The 15,093-nt window shown below is 40.1% G+C and overlaps 1 protein-coding gene across 10 annotated transcripts in view; it reads left to right on the forward strand.

The window, feature by feature from the left end:
- The window catches only part of astn1 (astrotactin 1), a 587,946-nt gene that overhangs the window by 514,482 nt on the left and 58,371 nt on the right, over positions 1 to 15,093 (forward strand). For all 10 annotated transcript variants that reach the window (XM_085141198.1, XM_085141199.1, XM_085141203.1 and 7 more), the window contains 2 exons: positions 1,009 to 1,142; positions 1,598 to 1,749. In XM_085141198.1, coding sequence (XP_084997324.1) covers positions 1,009 to 1,142; positions 1,598 to 1,749 — 286 coding nt within the window. The remainder of the gene's footprint in view (positions 1 to 1,008; positions 1,143 to 1,597; positions 1,750 to 15,093) is intronic.

The following is a 15,093-nucleotide window of genomic DNA, read 5'->3' on the forward strand; positions in this document are numbered from 1 at the left end:
TGTAAGGTTCTTCCTCACCAGTGAACACTGGCTTCTTGATTTCCTGTCTGACCAAAGCCTGTTTGTCTCTGATTGTTCATGTTTGCTTTAAAACAGGTGCCTGCTTTTCCTAATGTCCAGTGAATTCAGTTCATCACAGAGGGACATGATTGTAGGGGAGGAAGTTAATAAAACACTCTTAAATTCTGTTTCTGATCGTGCAGATTTGTCTGCCGATTGATGTGGGGGGGAAAAATAGCAGAATTTTTCTTAAGAGGAGTGTGAAAAAAAGAAAAGTGGATAATTTAAAAGCGAATAAAAATGTTGTTTATGCCCATCACTTTGACCTGATCTGAATGTTGAATAAACGCAAGTTCAAAATTCTTATTTCATTGTTTTTGGTGCCTTAGAGATGGAGGGATAAATTGAGGTTTTGCTGAGAGTACTCTGGATAGCTCTATCTCTTTGTCTGCCTATAAACCAGAACATACTGTCAACAATCGCAAAAGGTTTTCTGTAACTCGGGCTGTGAATGATATACAAACAACCCCATCAGAATGCAGACAGAATAAAAGTGAAAAATTGTGCGTTACTGAAGTAGAAACTGATCGAACTGAAAAGTCTTTAAATTTATGTAGAACAAAATGTTGCATGTTTTATTGGGATCTAACAGATATAACCGTGGAACTTCCCCTTCCTGATTACTTTTTTATGCAGTGTTTTATGTTTTACCTCATTAGACAAACACCAATTTGCAATAATTTGCAATATCCAGTGGAGAAAGTGTAGTAAATTAAATAACTTAATGCATATTTGATACATTGTCTTGTATTAGTTAAAGACACCCACTTAGGTAATCAAATTTGCCTAAAAATTGACCATTGCATGGAAAAAGAAATACACAGGGCTTTTTAACTTCCAGTTCTTGGTATAAAAATCGTGAAGTAGAAAAGTTTATGTGAGAAAACAGCTGTAAAATGACAGGTGTTCATGTGTGTTTATTTGCCCTCTCGCTGTTTCTTATCATAGGCTCTTCAGGAGGCAATGATGAGCATGCTGTGGTGCTCAGGCAAAGGCGATGTTATCGATGACTGGTGTCGATGTGATTCCAGCGCTTTTGGCACAGACGGACTGCCCACCTGTGCCCCACTTCCTCAGCCCATGTTAGTAAAACCTGTATTCTTCCCCTTACATGGATCGTGGTAAATACAATCAATTGTTTCACAGGCAGAAATCGTTCTGCTGCTTCAGCGGATTTGTGTGCACGCAGTGTTTTATTGCAACATCACTGTGGTCGGTGCTTTGTTCTCCGGCTCGGTTTGGGTGCTCTAATCGATCCGCTGAGCTGCCATTCATCGATTTCTTGGCATGAAACTTGTGTGCACAATGTTTTCAGTGACATAACTGCAGAAGAGAGCACCAGAGTCAGTCAGACATTAGCGGATAAATGACTATATTCTGTTGACAGAGGTGACAGTGCAAACATGTTTTCAGTTGGATTGCAGTTGACAGAACAAGAAGGATAATGTTAGCTGTCAATTACAGTAATGAGGCCGGTGTGCTGAAAACATCTTTCAGTAAGTGGTGCGCTTGTACGTCTCTGTCATTCTGTTGCCAGGCTTAAACTGTCTTACGCCTACGAACCCAGCAGCTCATTGGTCATCATGGAGTGGAACCACACGGAGCCCCCAATCGGTGTGAGGATTGTTGATTACCTCATCAGCCAGGAGAAGGTGACGGAGAGAACCGACCACTCTAAAGTTGAGACAGGTGCGTCAGTCGAACACAACATATGTCAAGAGTTTGACCACGAATAGCAAAGCCTACGAGATGGGAAACTGCACCATGTGCTATGGTGCTAGTTAGCAAACACCTTTAGGTAACATGAATCACAAAGATATTAATTCTAATATTCCCTGCTTTACTTTTATAGATGGTTTAACCCTTTAAAACCGGTCAGAGCAGCACGCTCTGTTTTGCGTAACTATTTTTAAATCCCGGTAGCTCTGCAACCACGTGAGCTAGCGCAATAATTTTTTTTGCATATGAAACCGGAGGAGTTGTACTTACATCTTATGCCATCAGCTTGTCCTCGGTCACAGTTTCCTTCCACATATAGCTTTGCAAAAACTGCATAAAAAGCGCTTGCAGCTACAAAAACATAATATTCCAGAAACACGCTTTGCCGATCCGATCAGCTGTTCATAACACTTCCTATGTTGGATTAGACGTCAGCGAACTATCACATGTCTGCCATGACCTGCCCGAAACCGGAAGTGAAGTCATTTTCGCGGAAATGTAGTTTTTTACCATCAGGGCCTCAATGAGCCTATACTGGTGTTTTTAAAAGTTATGTTTGACTTTATGACTTTCTGAGTGGTTTCTGGGATGCTTAGGACTCATATTGCACTGCTGGAAATAGTTTATTTTGATGCATATGCTGCTTTTTTGCAAATTTGCATTATAATATTTATTTTCGTTTTTCCTGCAGTATATAAAAATTGGTGTATTTCAAAAATAAAACTATGAAGACACTCAAAATAAATTTCCTGTGGTGGGAAACTATTTTGTGCAACTTTTTTGTATTTACAGTTTTGAGGGATAAGCCTCTTAAATTTCTCTAACTAGAAATATATGTTAAAAAAACAAAAACGATTTTCAATTTTTTTGTAGTTTATTGCACTTTTTTGCAATTTATGTAATTACTATGCACTTAATGCATGCATATTATTAAAATTTAGGCTGTAATGGTTGTATTGATGTATAGCAACTTGAAATGCTCCCAAAAATGGCTCCACAGCATGTAAAAATATAATATAAGCTCTGGCGGACTTGGTTCTATGGTAGGTCTTAAAGGGTTAATGGTTTAATTATTTGTATAGCACATTTAATTACAACAGGAGCGTTGTACAAGAATACAACATACATAATAAAATAACTTAGAGTATTGATAGCAAACACCAAATATGAATTAACAAATAACTCTCATGCTGTATGAATAATTTAAAAAGATTGACAGTGGGAGTCTGTCTGATGTGTTGGGGTAAATTATTCCACAGCTTAGGCGCTACGACTGCAAATGCTCGATCGCCTCTATGAACCAGCCTCGACCTTGGTACGGCTAAAAGCAAAAGATCACTTGATCTAAGAGATCTAAGGGGGTATAAGTCTGCAAGAGGTCAGACAAATACCCTGGAGCCTGTCCATTCAGGGCTTTGTAGGTCAACAATAAAATTTTAAAGTTAATTCAGAAGCGGACAGGGAGCCAATGAAGAGAGGCGAGCACCGGGGAAATGTGTTCACATCCTTTACTACGTGTCAGAAGACGAGCTGCAGCCTTGGCAGGTCTGGCTAACTCCAGCATATGAGGAGTTACAATAGTCCAGCTGGGATATAATAAAAGCATGAATCGCCCATTCGAAGTTTTTAAAAGATAAAAATGATCTCACCTTGGATAAAAGCCTCAGTTTGAAGAAGGACCGCTGTACGACGGAGCTCATTTGTAGATACAAAGGTTTACCACCCCGCAGGTGAATTAATAGTACACTGCAGTGAAAATGTATTTGGCACCTTCCTGAAAGTTAACCTGAGTAAATACAAAATTCAGTATTTAAATGAGGATTTGCCCTTTGCTAAATCATGAATTAATATTTTTTGGAAAGCTGAATTTATCGTCACTTTGCCGAACCCAGGCCAGTTGAATCAAGGACAAAACGACAAACTGAAGTAAACTAAAAGAATCCAAAAACCACCAGATCACCACAGTCTAAAGCAAACTTGTCACATCGTTCCCCACATGGCAGGAAGAAATATTTTCACGCCCCATCTAAAGGAAACAATGACAGAAAAGCTGCAACTTTCTTTAGATAATAAACTAATTCACAATGAATCCTTCAGTAATTCTTGTTTAAAACAAACAAATCTCATTTCAAACAACTATTTGTGACTTTTGTTACTAGACTGCTGCATTAGTCTGCACCACCTCCTCATAAAAGCAACAAGTTAAACAGAATGTGAACATTATAAAGTTCTGTCTTAGTCTTATTTAAAAATAAAAAAATAAATCCAGAAACTTGTGAACAGAGATGAAAAATAAATAATTTAGTGAGAGTTTAATGTGTTTCACTCTCAGTGGCTGCAGTCAGCCTATTTTGACTGCGGCGCGGCTACGGGGGATTTGGACGGACCTGAGCGGCATCCGCAATCATGCCAAAGTAGGTATCCCCGACAGAATTTGTTTCCTTGCGCCGGGAGCATTCGCTGGGCAGGGAGAGCGGATCCAGTTGGCGCCGCCTCCATTGCAACCAGCTAGATGTGAAAGTAACGAACTGTTTTAGTGAAAACGTGAAAAATGAATGTTGTTACATTTCTGTTCAGTTTGTGGGTGACAACAGAAAATGATACATTTATTGTTCTTACGTGTTATCGGACAGGATTGTTTCAATAAAGGAGATTTTGACTGATAATTATTTGTATTCTTCTGTAACTGTGCACAGCTAAAACCTCCAAAATGTCAGGAGTAGTGGGTCATTATAAGAAGAATGTGGGATATTGTTTGTCCGTGACTTGGACAGCCCAGTGTTTGCTCCCGACGCAGGGGAAACAAATTCTGTCGGGGGTACCTACCTTTGCACGACACATGTTCGCACTTCTCAGTACACTTCTTTATTGCGGCTGCAGCTTTTCAGCGGATGCAGAGCAGATGTGCATATTATTAGCGAACTGCCACAAATTTCTTGGTTCTGCCGTAAAAGTGATTCAGATGTTAAACCAGTGGTTCTTAACCTGGGTTCGATCGGTTCGGTGAGTCGGTCTCAGGGGTTCGGCAGAGCCTCCACCGTGACATGCACGGCTCATTTTGTGCACCAATAAAAACATATCTATGTCTTGAATTTGAAAAAAATCATATTTTATTTTTCACTAAAGAGGGGTTCAGTGAATGCGCATATGAAACTGGTGGGGTTCGGTACCTCCAACAAGGTTAAGAACCACTGTGTTAAACATTAGTTACATGACTTTTCTGCCAGGTGACTTGACTTTAAGAACCACTGGCCTAAAGAAACAGGTGGGAAACAAAGTCACTGACATCTGTCAGTCTGGAAAGAGTCACAAAGCCACTTTTTAGGCTTTGGGACTCCAGTAAACTCCGATGAAAGTCATTATCCACAAATGGAGAAAACTTGGATCAGTGGTGAACCTTCCCAGGAGTGGCCGATCTACCAGAATTACTCCAAGAGCATATCGACAACTCATCCAGGAGGTCACAAAAGATTTATGATTCAACAATAACAAAGAGACTGGGCAAAAGTGGGAGAATTCCAAGGTGAAAACCATCGCTGAGCAAAGACAACACAAAGGCTCGTCTCCAAAGAACATCCCGATTATCCCCAGAAGCTTTTGGAAAATATTCTGTTGACTGACGAGACGAATGTTAATGTTTTTGGAAGGTGTGAGCCCCGTTATATCTTCTGTAAAACTCACACAGCATTTCATAAAAACAACATCATACCATCTGATCTGGGGCTTTTTGCTGCTTCAGCATTTGGACGACTTGTCGTAATTGATGGAAGCATAAATTCTGCTGTGCCAAAAAATCCTAAAGGTCAATGTCCAGCCATCAGTTGATGCCGCGAGGTTCGAATGCACTTCGGTTCGGTTCAGAAAACTAAAAAATAAAGGTGGTTGAGTGGACTAGTCCTTTGGCATGATCTTAACCCTTTAAAGCCAGTTGGAACGGGATGCTCAGTTTTGCATAACTATTTTTAAATCCCGGTAGCTCTGCAACCACGTAAGCTAGCGCAATAATTTTTTTTGCATATGAAACCGGAGGAGTTGTACTTACATCTTATGCCATCAGCTTGTCCTCGGTCACAGTTTCCTTCCACATATAGTTTTGCAAAAACTGCATAAAAAGCACTTGCAGCAACAAAAACATAATATTCCAGAAACACACTTTGCCGATCCGATCAGCTGTTTGTAACACTTCCTACGTCCATCAGCGCGAACTATCGCATGTCTGCCATTACCTGCCCGAAACCGGAAGTGACGTCATTTTCGTGGAAATGTAGTTTTTTACCTTCAGGGTGTATACAAGCATATACTGGTGTTTTTAAAGGTTATTTCTGACTTTATGACTTTCTGTGTGGTTTCTGGGATGCTTAGGACTCATATTGCACTGCTGGAAATAGTTTATTTTGATGCATATGCTGCTTTTTTGCAAATTTGCATTTTAATATTTATTTTCGTTTTTCCTGCAGTATATAAAAATTGGTGTATTTCAAAAATAAAACTATGAAGACACTTAAAATAAATTTCCTGTGGTGGGAAACTATTTTGTGCAACTTTTTTGTATTTACAGTTTTGAGGGATAAGCCTCTTAAATTTCTCTAACTAGAAATATATGTTAAAAAAACAAAAACAATTTTCAATTTTTTTGTAGTTTATTGCACTTTTTTGCAATTTATGTAATTACTATGCACTTAATGCAGACATATTATTAAAATCTGGGCTATAATGGTTGTATTGATGTATAGCAACTTGAAATGCTCCCAAAAATGGCTCCACAGCATGTAAACATATAATATAAGCTCTGGCAGACTTGGTTCTATGGTAGGTCTTAAAGGGTTAAACAGCCTGAAAACTGTCCAACATGGCTGAATCATAACAATTCTGGAAAAATGTTTGGGCCAAAATTCCTCCACAGCAATATTAAAGACTGTGAAATGTGAACCTAACCATAAGTCCACCAGTTTAGCTGCACCATATGACCATAATTTGTGTGGAAGAAACCCTGGTTAGAGATCAAAAGAAAGAAATATCATCAAGCTGCAGAAAACACTATTTCCTGAAAAAGGTGCTTTTCCAAGTTTATCCTGTTAAACAGTTTGACAAAAATGTTCCATTCAAAACTGCTTTAAGCATTAATAATAATCAAAGTCTGTTTAGGTTTGTCAGCACTAACAGTACACAGATATCCTTTTGAGCTCTACCTTTGTGCAGCCTTAAAAATCACTCTTAGTTGTTATACAAATAATTGACTTGTAATTTATAATGCCACCACAAGATGGTGTACACTAGTAATAACAATGGAATTATGTGTAATTTGTTCAGAAGCCTGATTTCAGGACATTTACTTGTGTCTACACAGCTGTGGCTGTTTTGGACACACTGTTGTTTAACTAGCCAGATGGCAGCTCGAGGCGTTAAAGCCGCTTCAGTCTACTTTAGCCCTCACGTATACTGAGAATATATCAACATCAACATGCTACATTAGAATGAAACTACAGCACACACTTAAGCTTTACAACAAAGGTTAGTCGCCTCTTTCTCCAAGCAGCTTTCATTAGTCCCTTAAAATGATTTCTGTTTGTTTTCACTGTTTAATCCGTAAGAATTCAGTGATTTACTTCAGAGGAAGTCAGTGAAGCAGCTACAGCAGCAGGAGTGTGTGTGGCTCTGTCATCCATAACAGAGAGCGCAGCTTATTTGGCTGGCCCTATATGAGAAGAAGCTGGCGAAACAGGGGCGGTTTATTTAAGCAGTAATGACCCGATCCATAACGGAGACTGTTAGGGTTCCCTGTGAGCACCAAAAGTTTGTTGTAGCTTAATGAGAGAATAAACTGTATTTGTCAGACCGGAGAGGATCATCAATCAGTACTGCGGGTTCAGAAGGGAGTGCAAAGTGTTTTCTTTATTAGTGGTATTAAAGAGAATGTGAGCTATAGTTTCAGCACTAATGGTTCGTGGCTATAAAAGATTGTATTTAGTCTCTATTTTCAAGGCTTCTTCTTTAAACTGCAACTCGGTCGATCTAATGTGAGCGCTCTGTATTTTACAGTTTATTGAAGGTAGCGAGAGGTGCTTGTCTGTCTGTCCTGCTCTCTCGTGTTGCAACGTTACAGTGCATCTTTTTATTGATCGCGATGGATCACAGAGGATTTTCTTTAGCGCTATCGGAAAAACACGGTTGCCGTAGCTGCATTATTGCAGCTAATACTTAATGCTATTACTTTACTAGTTAAGCGTGAAAATATAGACTCTTTTCATCCATGCAAATGCACAACCTGCTGTGAGTTTAGATTAGTTTTGAGGATGAACGTGCGTCATCAGGCAGCAGATGCAGCAGCACCAAAGACAGCAGAGGTGCACATTCTGGACAGATGAGGATTGTGGGAAATTAAAATTAGTGTAGCTGAGGACGAGACACGCATTCATAACAGCAGCTACACTCTGTTGTCATTGGATGATCATTTGCGTACTGCAGCAGAGACAGCGGTTGATGGCTCGAGCGCTCGTGGAAAAAACACAATCAAGAAAGTACATATCAGTGCCCCAACTACATGTAAAGAAATTCAAATATACAGCGACAGGAAATCATAAATCTGTTCCAATATCCTCAATAAACAGACTGAAAATGTCATTTTACTTCTTCAGTGTTTTCTGTAGTTATATTTGTACCACGCAATCATGAGTTTTCTTGTGAGTTTTGTATATTTCCATTCATCCATCTATTTTCTTCCACTTATCCGGGTCAGGGTTTGTACTTGTATGAAAAACTACTTTCACAGCACTTCCCTGCTTCAAGCTGAAGTATAGATTGAGTCGGTGCAGCGGAAACAAACTGCTGATGTCCGTGAATCCAGTTCAGACATTGGCTGATACAGAGATCATACCCCAAACAAGATGCTAATCTTTCTTATGGACGTTAGCGGTGTAGCACAGAAGCTGTGCCACAGGATTGTTTCACTCTTTGGATTATTACAGTCATGCTCAGGTTTTCCAGTTTATAGTTTATCTTGCTCTTTCTGAAATCAATCGATGCTTGTTTCTGTGCTGTAATGTCAGCCGTTCTCATTAAAGTAACAGAGATGACTTTTTTCACACAGCTCCACTAGCACCACACGGGGATAATTTCTGCAGGTTTTCCAGCCAGCTCCACAGCTAATCAGTGGCACCGTCTAGACCCTTAAGGATGGCATAGATAATATGCTTTGTTCTCGCTGGTGTAACAGACTCCAGTCTCTCATTAATTGCTTCAAAACAAACTCACAAACAGCATTTGCCCAGGAGGTTTAATCCATCACTGCAAAACTGAAGCAGAAAATAAATGTATCAGATTTTCTTGCTCGCTGCCTGAAGTCCTGTTTTGTTTAGTGTCTGCTTGCAGAAAAGCATGACGCTGCACTGTTAAAAGAGCTGAGTTTACGAATACTCCGCGTAAACCACTGGAGCAGCCTTTGAGGGTACGTCCTATGTCTAATATGCACTTTAATGTCGGCCTTAAGATTGTTGCAGTTTGTTTTTTTAGCCTCCTGGAGGGTTTTTTCTTCTCTTTTTTTAATCGTCAGCAGTTATGTGAAAGTCTCTTTCCTTCAGGTATCTTTATTTTATTAAGAAATCGTGTATCTTTATCAAGTGTGATTTAGAAAGTATGAGCGCATATTTTGTATGTGGGTGTTTTGGATGTTTTAGGGGGATATGGTTTACATTTTTGAGCTGAATAACACTCATAAATGAATTTCTATTTACTGGATATTTTGAGTCCTGCAGATTTAATAAAGTTGGTATGTTATAAAATCCTGTTCAAGTAGTTCATGAACACATCAACCCAGTACATGTATAACATACTGCTTATGTAGAGTATAGAGGTGTTGAGTTATACACGTATTGATATGACAAGTCATAGTTTCAAACTCCCTATCAAGTGTATGAAGGCTCCCGTCCCATGTATGGCTTGGTCCTGCTACAGTTTAAGTAAGATAACATCCTTGTGACCTGGAAAACTTTGTGGTTATTCGTGATCAGTGTTGGGGAGTAACGGAATACATGTACCGCCGTTACGTATTTAAAATACAAAATATGAGTAACTGTATTCCGTTACAGTTACAGTTTAAAAAGGTGGTATTTAGAATACAGTTACTTTGTTGAAATAAATGGATTACACGGCGGTACTTCCCTGTTTCATATTGTGGCGGGTCAGGACTGTTTGGGTTTTGTTTGACAGCTACGTTCTGTTGTTCCAGGCGGCAGCGTTACGGTTACCATGGTTACAGGGTGACGCTCTCTCTCTGCGTGTTTCCTGGGTGAGAGAGGCCTTTTTGTTGTTGTTGTGCTAAACTAATAGGCAGAATGCTACAGGTATAGCTCTAAAGAATGTAGCATCATGGGCAGTGTAGTCCGTGCTGCTGTGAGAATGGACTGCCATACCCGTTATGTGTCTGTGAGCGAGGGAGGGAGAAAAAGGAAAAGTACGAGCTGTCATCGAGCAAAAACGGGAGCTGGAAGCATGTAAATATAATAATAACCACTGCAGCCAAGAAGAGAGCCTGACGAGCCCAGTTGTAAGTAAGCTATTAAGACTCGACTGTACACCGTGTTCGTGTTTTCCTCCAAAAACAATAAGTTCTGTTGGAGCAGCCTTTCAACGCCTCTCTCTGTCTCTGCTAGCAAAGTTGACCCAGACAACAAAGTAAAGCTAGTTTTCAGCTACGAGCCGACACAGAACCCACCGTATTAGCCAGAGGTCCCTTTACTACGGTTCGGAGCCGCGGACCTTCAGTAACAGTAATAAATCACAGCAATAGTACATTCATGTAGTTGTAAACAGCATGATAATATATTAAGTAATCCAAAGTATTCAGAATACGTTACTCTCATTGAGTAACGTAACGGAATACGTTACAGAATACATTTTGGGGCATGTAATCTGTAATCTGTAAGTGGAATACATTTTAAAAGTAACCTTCCCAACACTGCTCGTGATAAAAGTGAATTTTTCAGCAACCCAAACAGTTGTGGCAAACAATTATCCATCCAGATGTGAGTGTATAAGAAACCCAAGCTCTCCATTACCACCTGTGGTTGGAAGGCAAGTGGTGACCTATGCTACTCTCAAACAACTCAGCTGTTACTTATAATTGCCAACTAATTTATAAACACTGAGCGATTGCTAACAGATTGCAATCAGTTGGAGTCAGTTTGCACTCAAGACTGCAACCTGTCAGCAAAGCCTTTCTTTGCAGTAGGAAACGTGACTAAACTGGTTGCCGAATGTTTGTATTCTGTGCCTTTTTGCAGCTAAATCACTGCCCTGCATCTACGTCACTATTTGTGAAGGAGTTTCAGTTTCAATCCTGTGAGGTTCTGGCTCGACTGAATCTCTGTTTAACATAGATTTCTGTGGTCAGTAATAGATTTCCAGTTTATGTCTATTCATCACAGTTAATCATTGTATCATCATGAACAGATTGCATATAATTGCCAGCTCGACCCCATTCAATCACAAACTCAGATTGTGATTGTCTGATTGCATTAAAAGTCACTTTGAAGATGGCCACCGACTGTGAGCAGTTGCAGACCTGGTCCCCATTTTCAAAGTCAACGGGATTATAATTTCCTAGGACACTGTAGCAGTAATTTTGGTCATGCCATGGTCTCTTTAATGTGACTGAAGCATAAGTTACACAATTAACTGCTTAACTGGAGCTTCAGCTCTAAGTGTCTACACAGTTTATGGCAAACTAAGCTAAAGTTTGGCTCAAATTGTGGTCATAAATATTTTGTACTTGAGTTTTGTAACCTTGTAAACCAAAATATCTGAATATGTTATGTTTGTGCATCTATAGATGAGAATTTGTGTTTGTAAAAAATATTTTTTTTGTTAAGGTCTGGTTACAGATACAAAGCAAAAAAACTACGTGTAAAACTGCGCTCAACTTCCCCAACTGTGTGTGACTTTTAACTTGAAAGTACAAATTCTGACCCAATTTGTCTTTCTTTTAGCTGATTGGTCAATGTCATGTCAATCACAAATTTAACAATCCAATTAGAGAACAGGTCTGTCGGTGGGGTGCTTTACTCAGCTCATCTATAGATGCACAAACACAACATTTTCAGATATTTTGGTTTACAAGGTCACAAAACTCAAGTACAAAATATTTATGACCACAATGTGAGCCCGTACTAAAGTGACTCCCATTATCACCATGAACTTTTCTATTATTGCAGATACTTGTCCTGCACTTCTGGGACACAGGCTGTAGCTTTGGTGTTGAGTTCATTTCATTACTAGTTTGTTGTTGCTTTGGTTGTTACTCTTTTGCTTTTTCTCTGATTTCCAAGAACCCTGAAGAGCTGCTCCGTATAAAGATACATGTGGCCATACTAGACTCCATATTTTAAATCTTCAGTATTAGTGTTTTGGCCACTGACATGTTGGTTTTTTAGAGCCTTATATGGAGTATCAAGTTATTAGCAAAGGCTAGCTAATTAGCAAGCTGCACGGAGATTCGGAGTATATCCTAAGGTTTATGTTGTTTTGTAGTTATGTGACAGCATGTTTCACGTCATGAGTGTCAAGAAAGTAAGGTAACAAGCTTTAACTTTAACAGTAACAACCTCAACACTGCACTTTTCGGCCAATTAGTGCTAAGTAAAAGTCTATTAAAATAGTTTAAATTGACAAAAACGAGGCACAAACTAACAAGCCATGTTAGTCAGATCCAGGAGGATAAGATGTAACACAGAAATGATTTCCTTTAATATTAACATGAGACTCTGTGGGGAGCTGATAGACTTCTGCAGGCACTGTGTGGCTTCCTCAGCACTGGCTTCACTTCTCAACTCCTGAAGTTGCCCCTCAGTCCACAGGCGTCTGTATAGTTTCCAGTCGGACTGACTGAGTTGTGTGACAGAGAAGGACTCACTCACACGGTGTTGCAGGTCGTCATTTGTTTATGGCTAAGTGTTTTTGGACACCCTGGCAGCTTTTCAGCTGCGTTCCCTGCTCAGCACAGCACACCGCTCTCCTCCACTGGTCCCAGCAACATCCTCAAAAAGGGAGACGCAATTAGACGATGGAGGTCAGGTGTGTCAGTCAGCCCCTGAACTAGGTCTGGGTATCGTCACTGATTTCTAGAATCGATTTGATTCCGATTCACAAGGTCCCGAATCGATTCGATTCGATTTGAATCAATTCTGGGAAATTTTGCCTCAGACAGTCAGAAATATTATAATTCAGATCAGCACATTTACATATTTTTGTATCTATAAAAAGGAAGCTGACACACCAAGACTTTATCAAAGGTGTGAGCATCACAGCAGAGGCCTTTGTGTCAAAGTAACTGAAGATAAAACACAGAAAAACATGAAGGTGATTTTCCTGACCTGGATTTTATAAAAATATTCTGCAGTACATCAAAAATGAAAGAAAACCATTAATCAACATATGAACATCACCTCTGAAGTTACAGCGGTTTTATTAGATACATGGCGTTTTGCATTATGAATAAGTTTTAAGTTTAAATTTGTTCAGAAGCCTGTTGAACGGCAGAAATGAGGTTTTCTTTTCGGAAGTAAGTAAAAGTTAAAAAAAACTAATTTGCTTCCGACAGCGCTGTAAACAACGTGTGCAACGAGCAAGCGAATAATGCAGAAAAGATTTTTAGACGAAACTGTTCTTGAAGTACAGAGAGAGCAAGAGAGAGAGAGAGCTGTGCATCGTGGTCGAAGCAAAACAGGAAAAGTCAGAGTGAATCCATGGCGATGTTTACGTGAAGCTTAGTTTGGATCTTCTTTTGCTGCTGGTTCAGTCAATATTGTTTGGAGAGACATCAAACGAACAGCTTTAGAATCAGCGCAAAAAGGGCGTAAACAAAGTGCGGACCCGCCGAAACATCAGAATCAGCGAGCTGTCGGCTTTCAGCCCCGACCGTGTCCGTGCTGTCGGGTGAGAAAGTCACATCTCACTGATTCCGCGGGTCCACGCTTTGTTTTTATGTCTTTGTGCAGAATCCGTGTTCCTGCTCTCATTTACTGTCTTAGCTGTTTGGTGGTTGTTGAAATTTTGTGAGGTTTAACCTGAGATTCTGGCGTTTTGGGCAAAATAAATTTATATTAAAAAATCGATTCAGGATTTTAATGAATCGATATCACATTATCCAAGCCAGAATCGATTTTAATCGATAAATCGATTATCAAAACCCCTAGCCTGAACCCACTACTCCACCCCTCCCCTGCAGCCAAACCCCGCCATATAGTTTCTTCATTTGTAACCATCAGATTTCTTTTTTCTAATTTGTTGATGGTGATCACTGCATAGTGAAAAACTTGTGTTGTGACAGCTCTAAGCCTAAACTTGTTTGATTTTTGCCTAACGCTGAAGTGCATGAGAAGCGTTAACCCAAAGGCGAAGTTAAAGAAAAGCTGAAATCCTCTCTGATGCCGTATAGATAGGAGGAGGATGCAAAGAGAAACTGTGATTTCATATTGAAAAAAGCTGCCGGGAGCTATGCAGGCTTCTCCGCCCACTGGAAACGAAGCGCTAAATCTCAACGGCGAAACTCAAAAGCGGTTCGACTCCTCAACATATTTGAACCCTTTCACCTCCTTCACACTCAGCAGGCGCATAGAAGCTAACGTATAGGGTCAGGGGATTACAGAGTTTACTGAGATCAAATTCCATATCTTCGGGGCATTTAAGTTGTCAAAAGCTTTAACAGCTCCCTCGCGCTGCCATTTGGACTCTCCGATGTGTGAAATTGCCCCGCGCTGCTCTAATTGCACTAAATGAAAGCTATCCAGATCTGGTTGTTGTGGCTCGGCTGTGTTAAGAAAAACACATACGTAATGCAGAGTTTTATCGCAGCTTGCCACCTATGCAGCTCATCTTTAATGGATGATTGATTGCTTGGGAGGACACACCCTGATGCGAACACGGCTGAAAGGGTTGCCTGGGTATGGATGTTGTGTGGAGTTCAGGAGAGCAGAGTGAGAGCAGGGCAGACAGGCAAACTGAAAGATGGAGAGATCTGGAGAGCCCTCTCTGCACGGCGTGGTTTTTATTTCAGCTGTCAGTCTTCTGTCATCTCCGAGAATACATCTCACACGATCAGATGTTCACTTCTTCACACGTCTCTTCTTGGCTGCCGCTACTTTCCTCTCCTGTTTTTTCCTACCAGCTCATCTTTGCTCTCATCTCCTGACCCCTCCTGTTCCGTTACTTTTCTCTCCTTAACTCTTCTCATTTAATCTTTATTCTAACCACTACCTTTTTCTTATCCTTGCCTCTTTGCTTTTAGGTTTCCAGGGGAAAAAAATAGAGGAGAGGAGGCCA

The sequence above is a fragment of the Neolamprologus multifasciatus genome, chromosome 18, assembly GCF_963576455.1.
Source record: "Neolamprologus multifasciatus chromosome 18, fNeoMul1.2, whole genome shotgun sequence".
Taxonomy (NCBI): Eukaryota; Metazoa; Chordata; class Actinopteri; order Cichliformes; family Cichlidae; genus Neolamprologus; species Neolamprologus multifasciatus.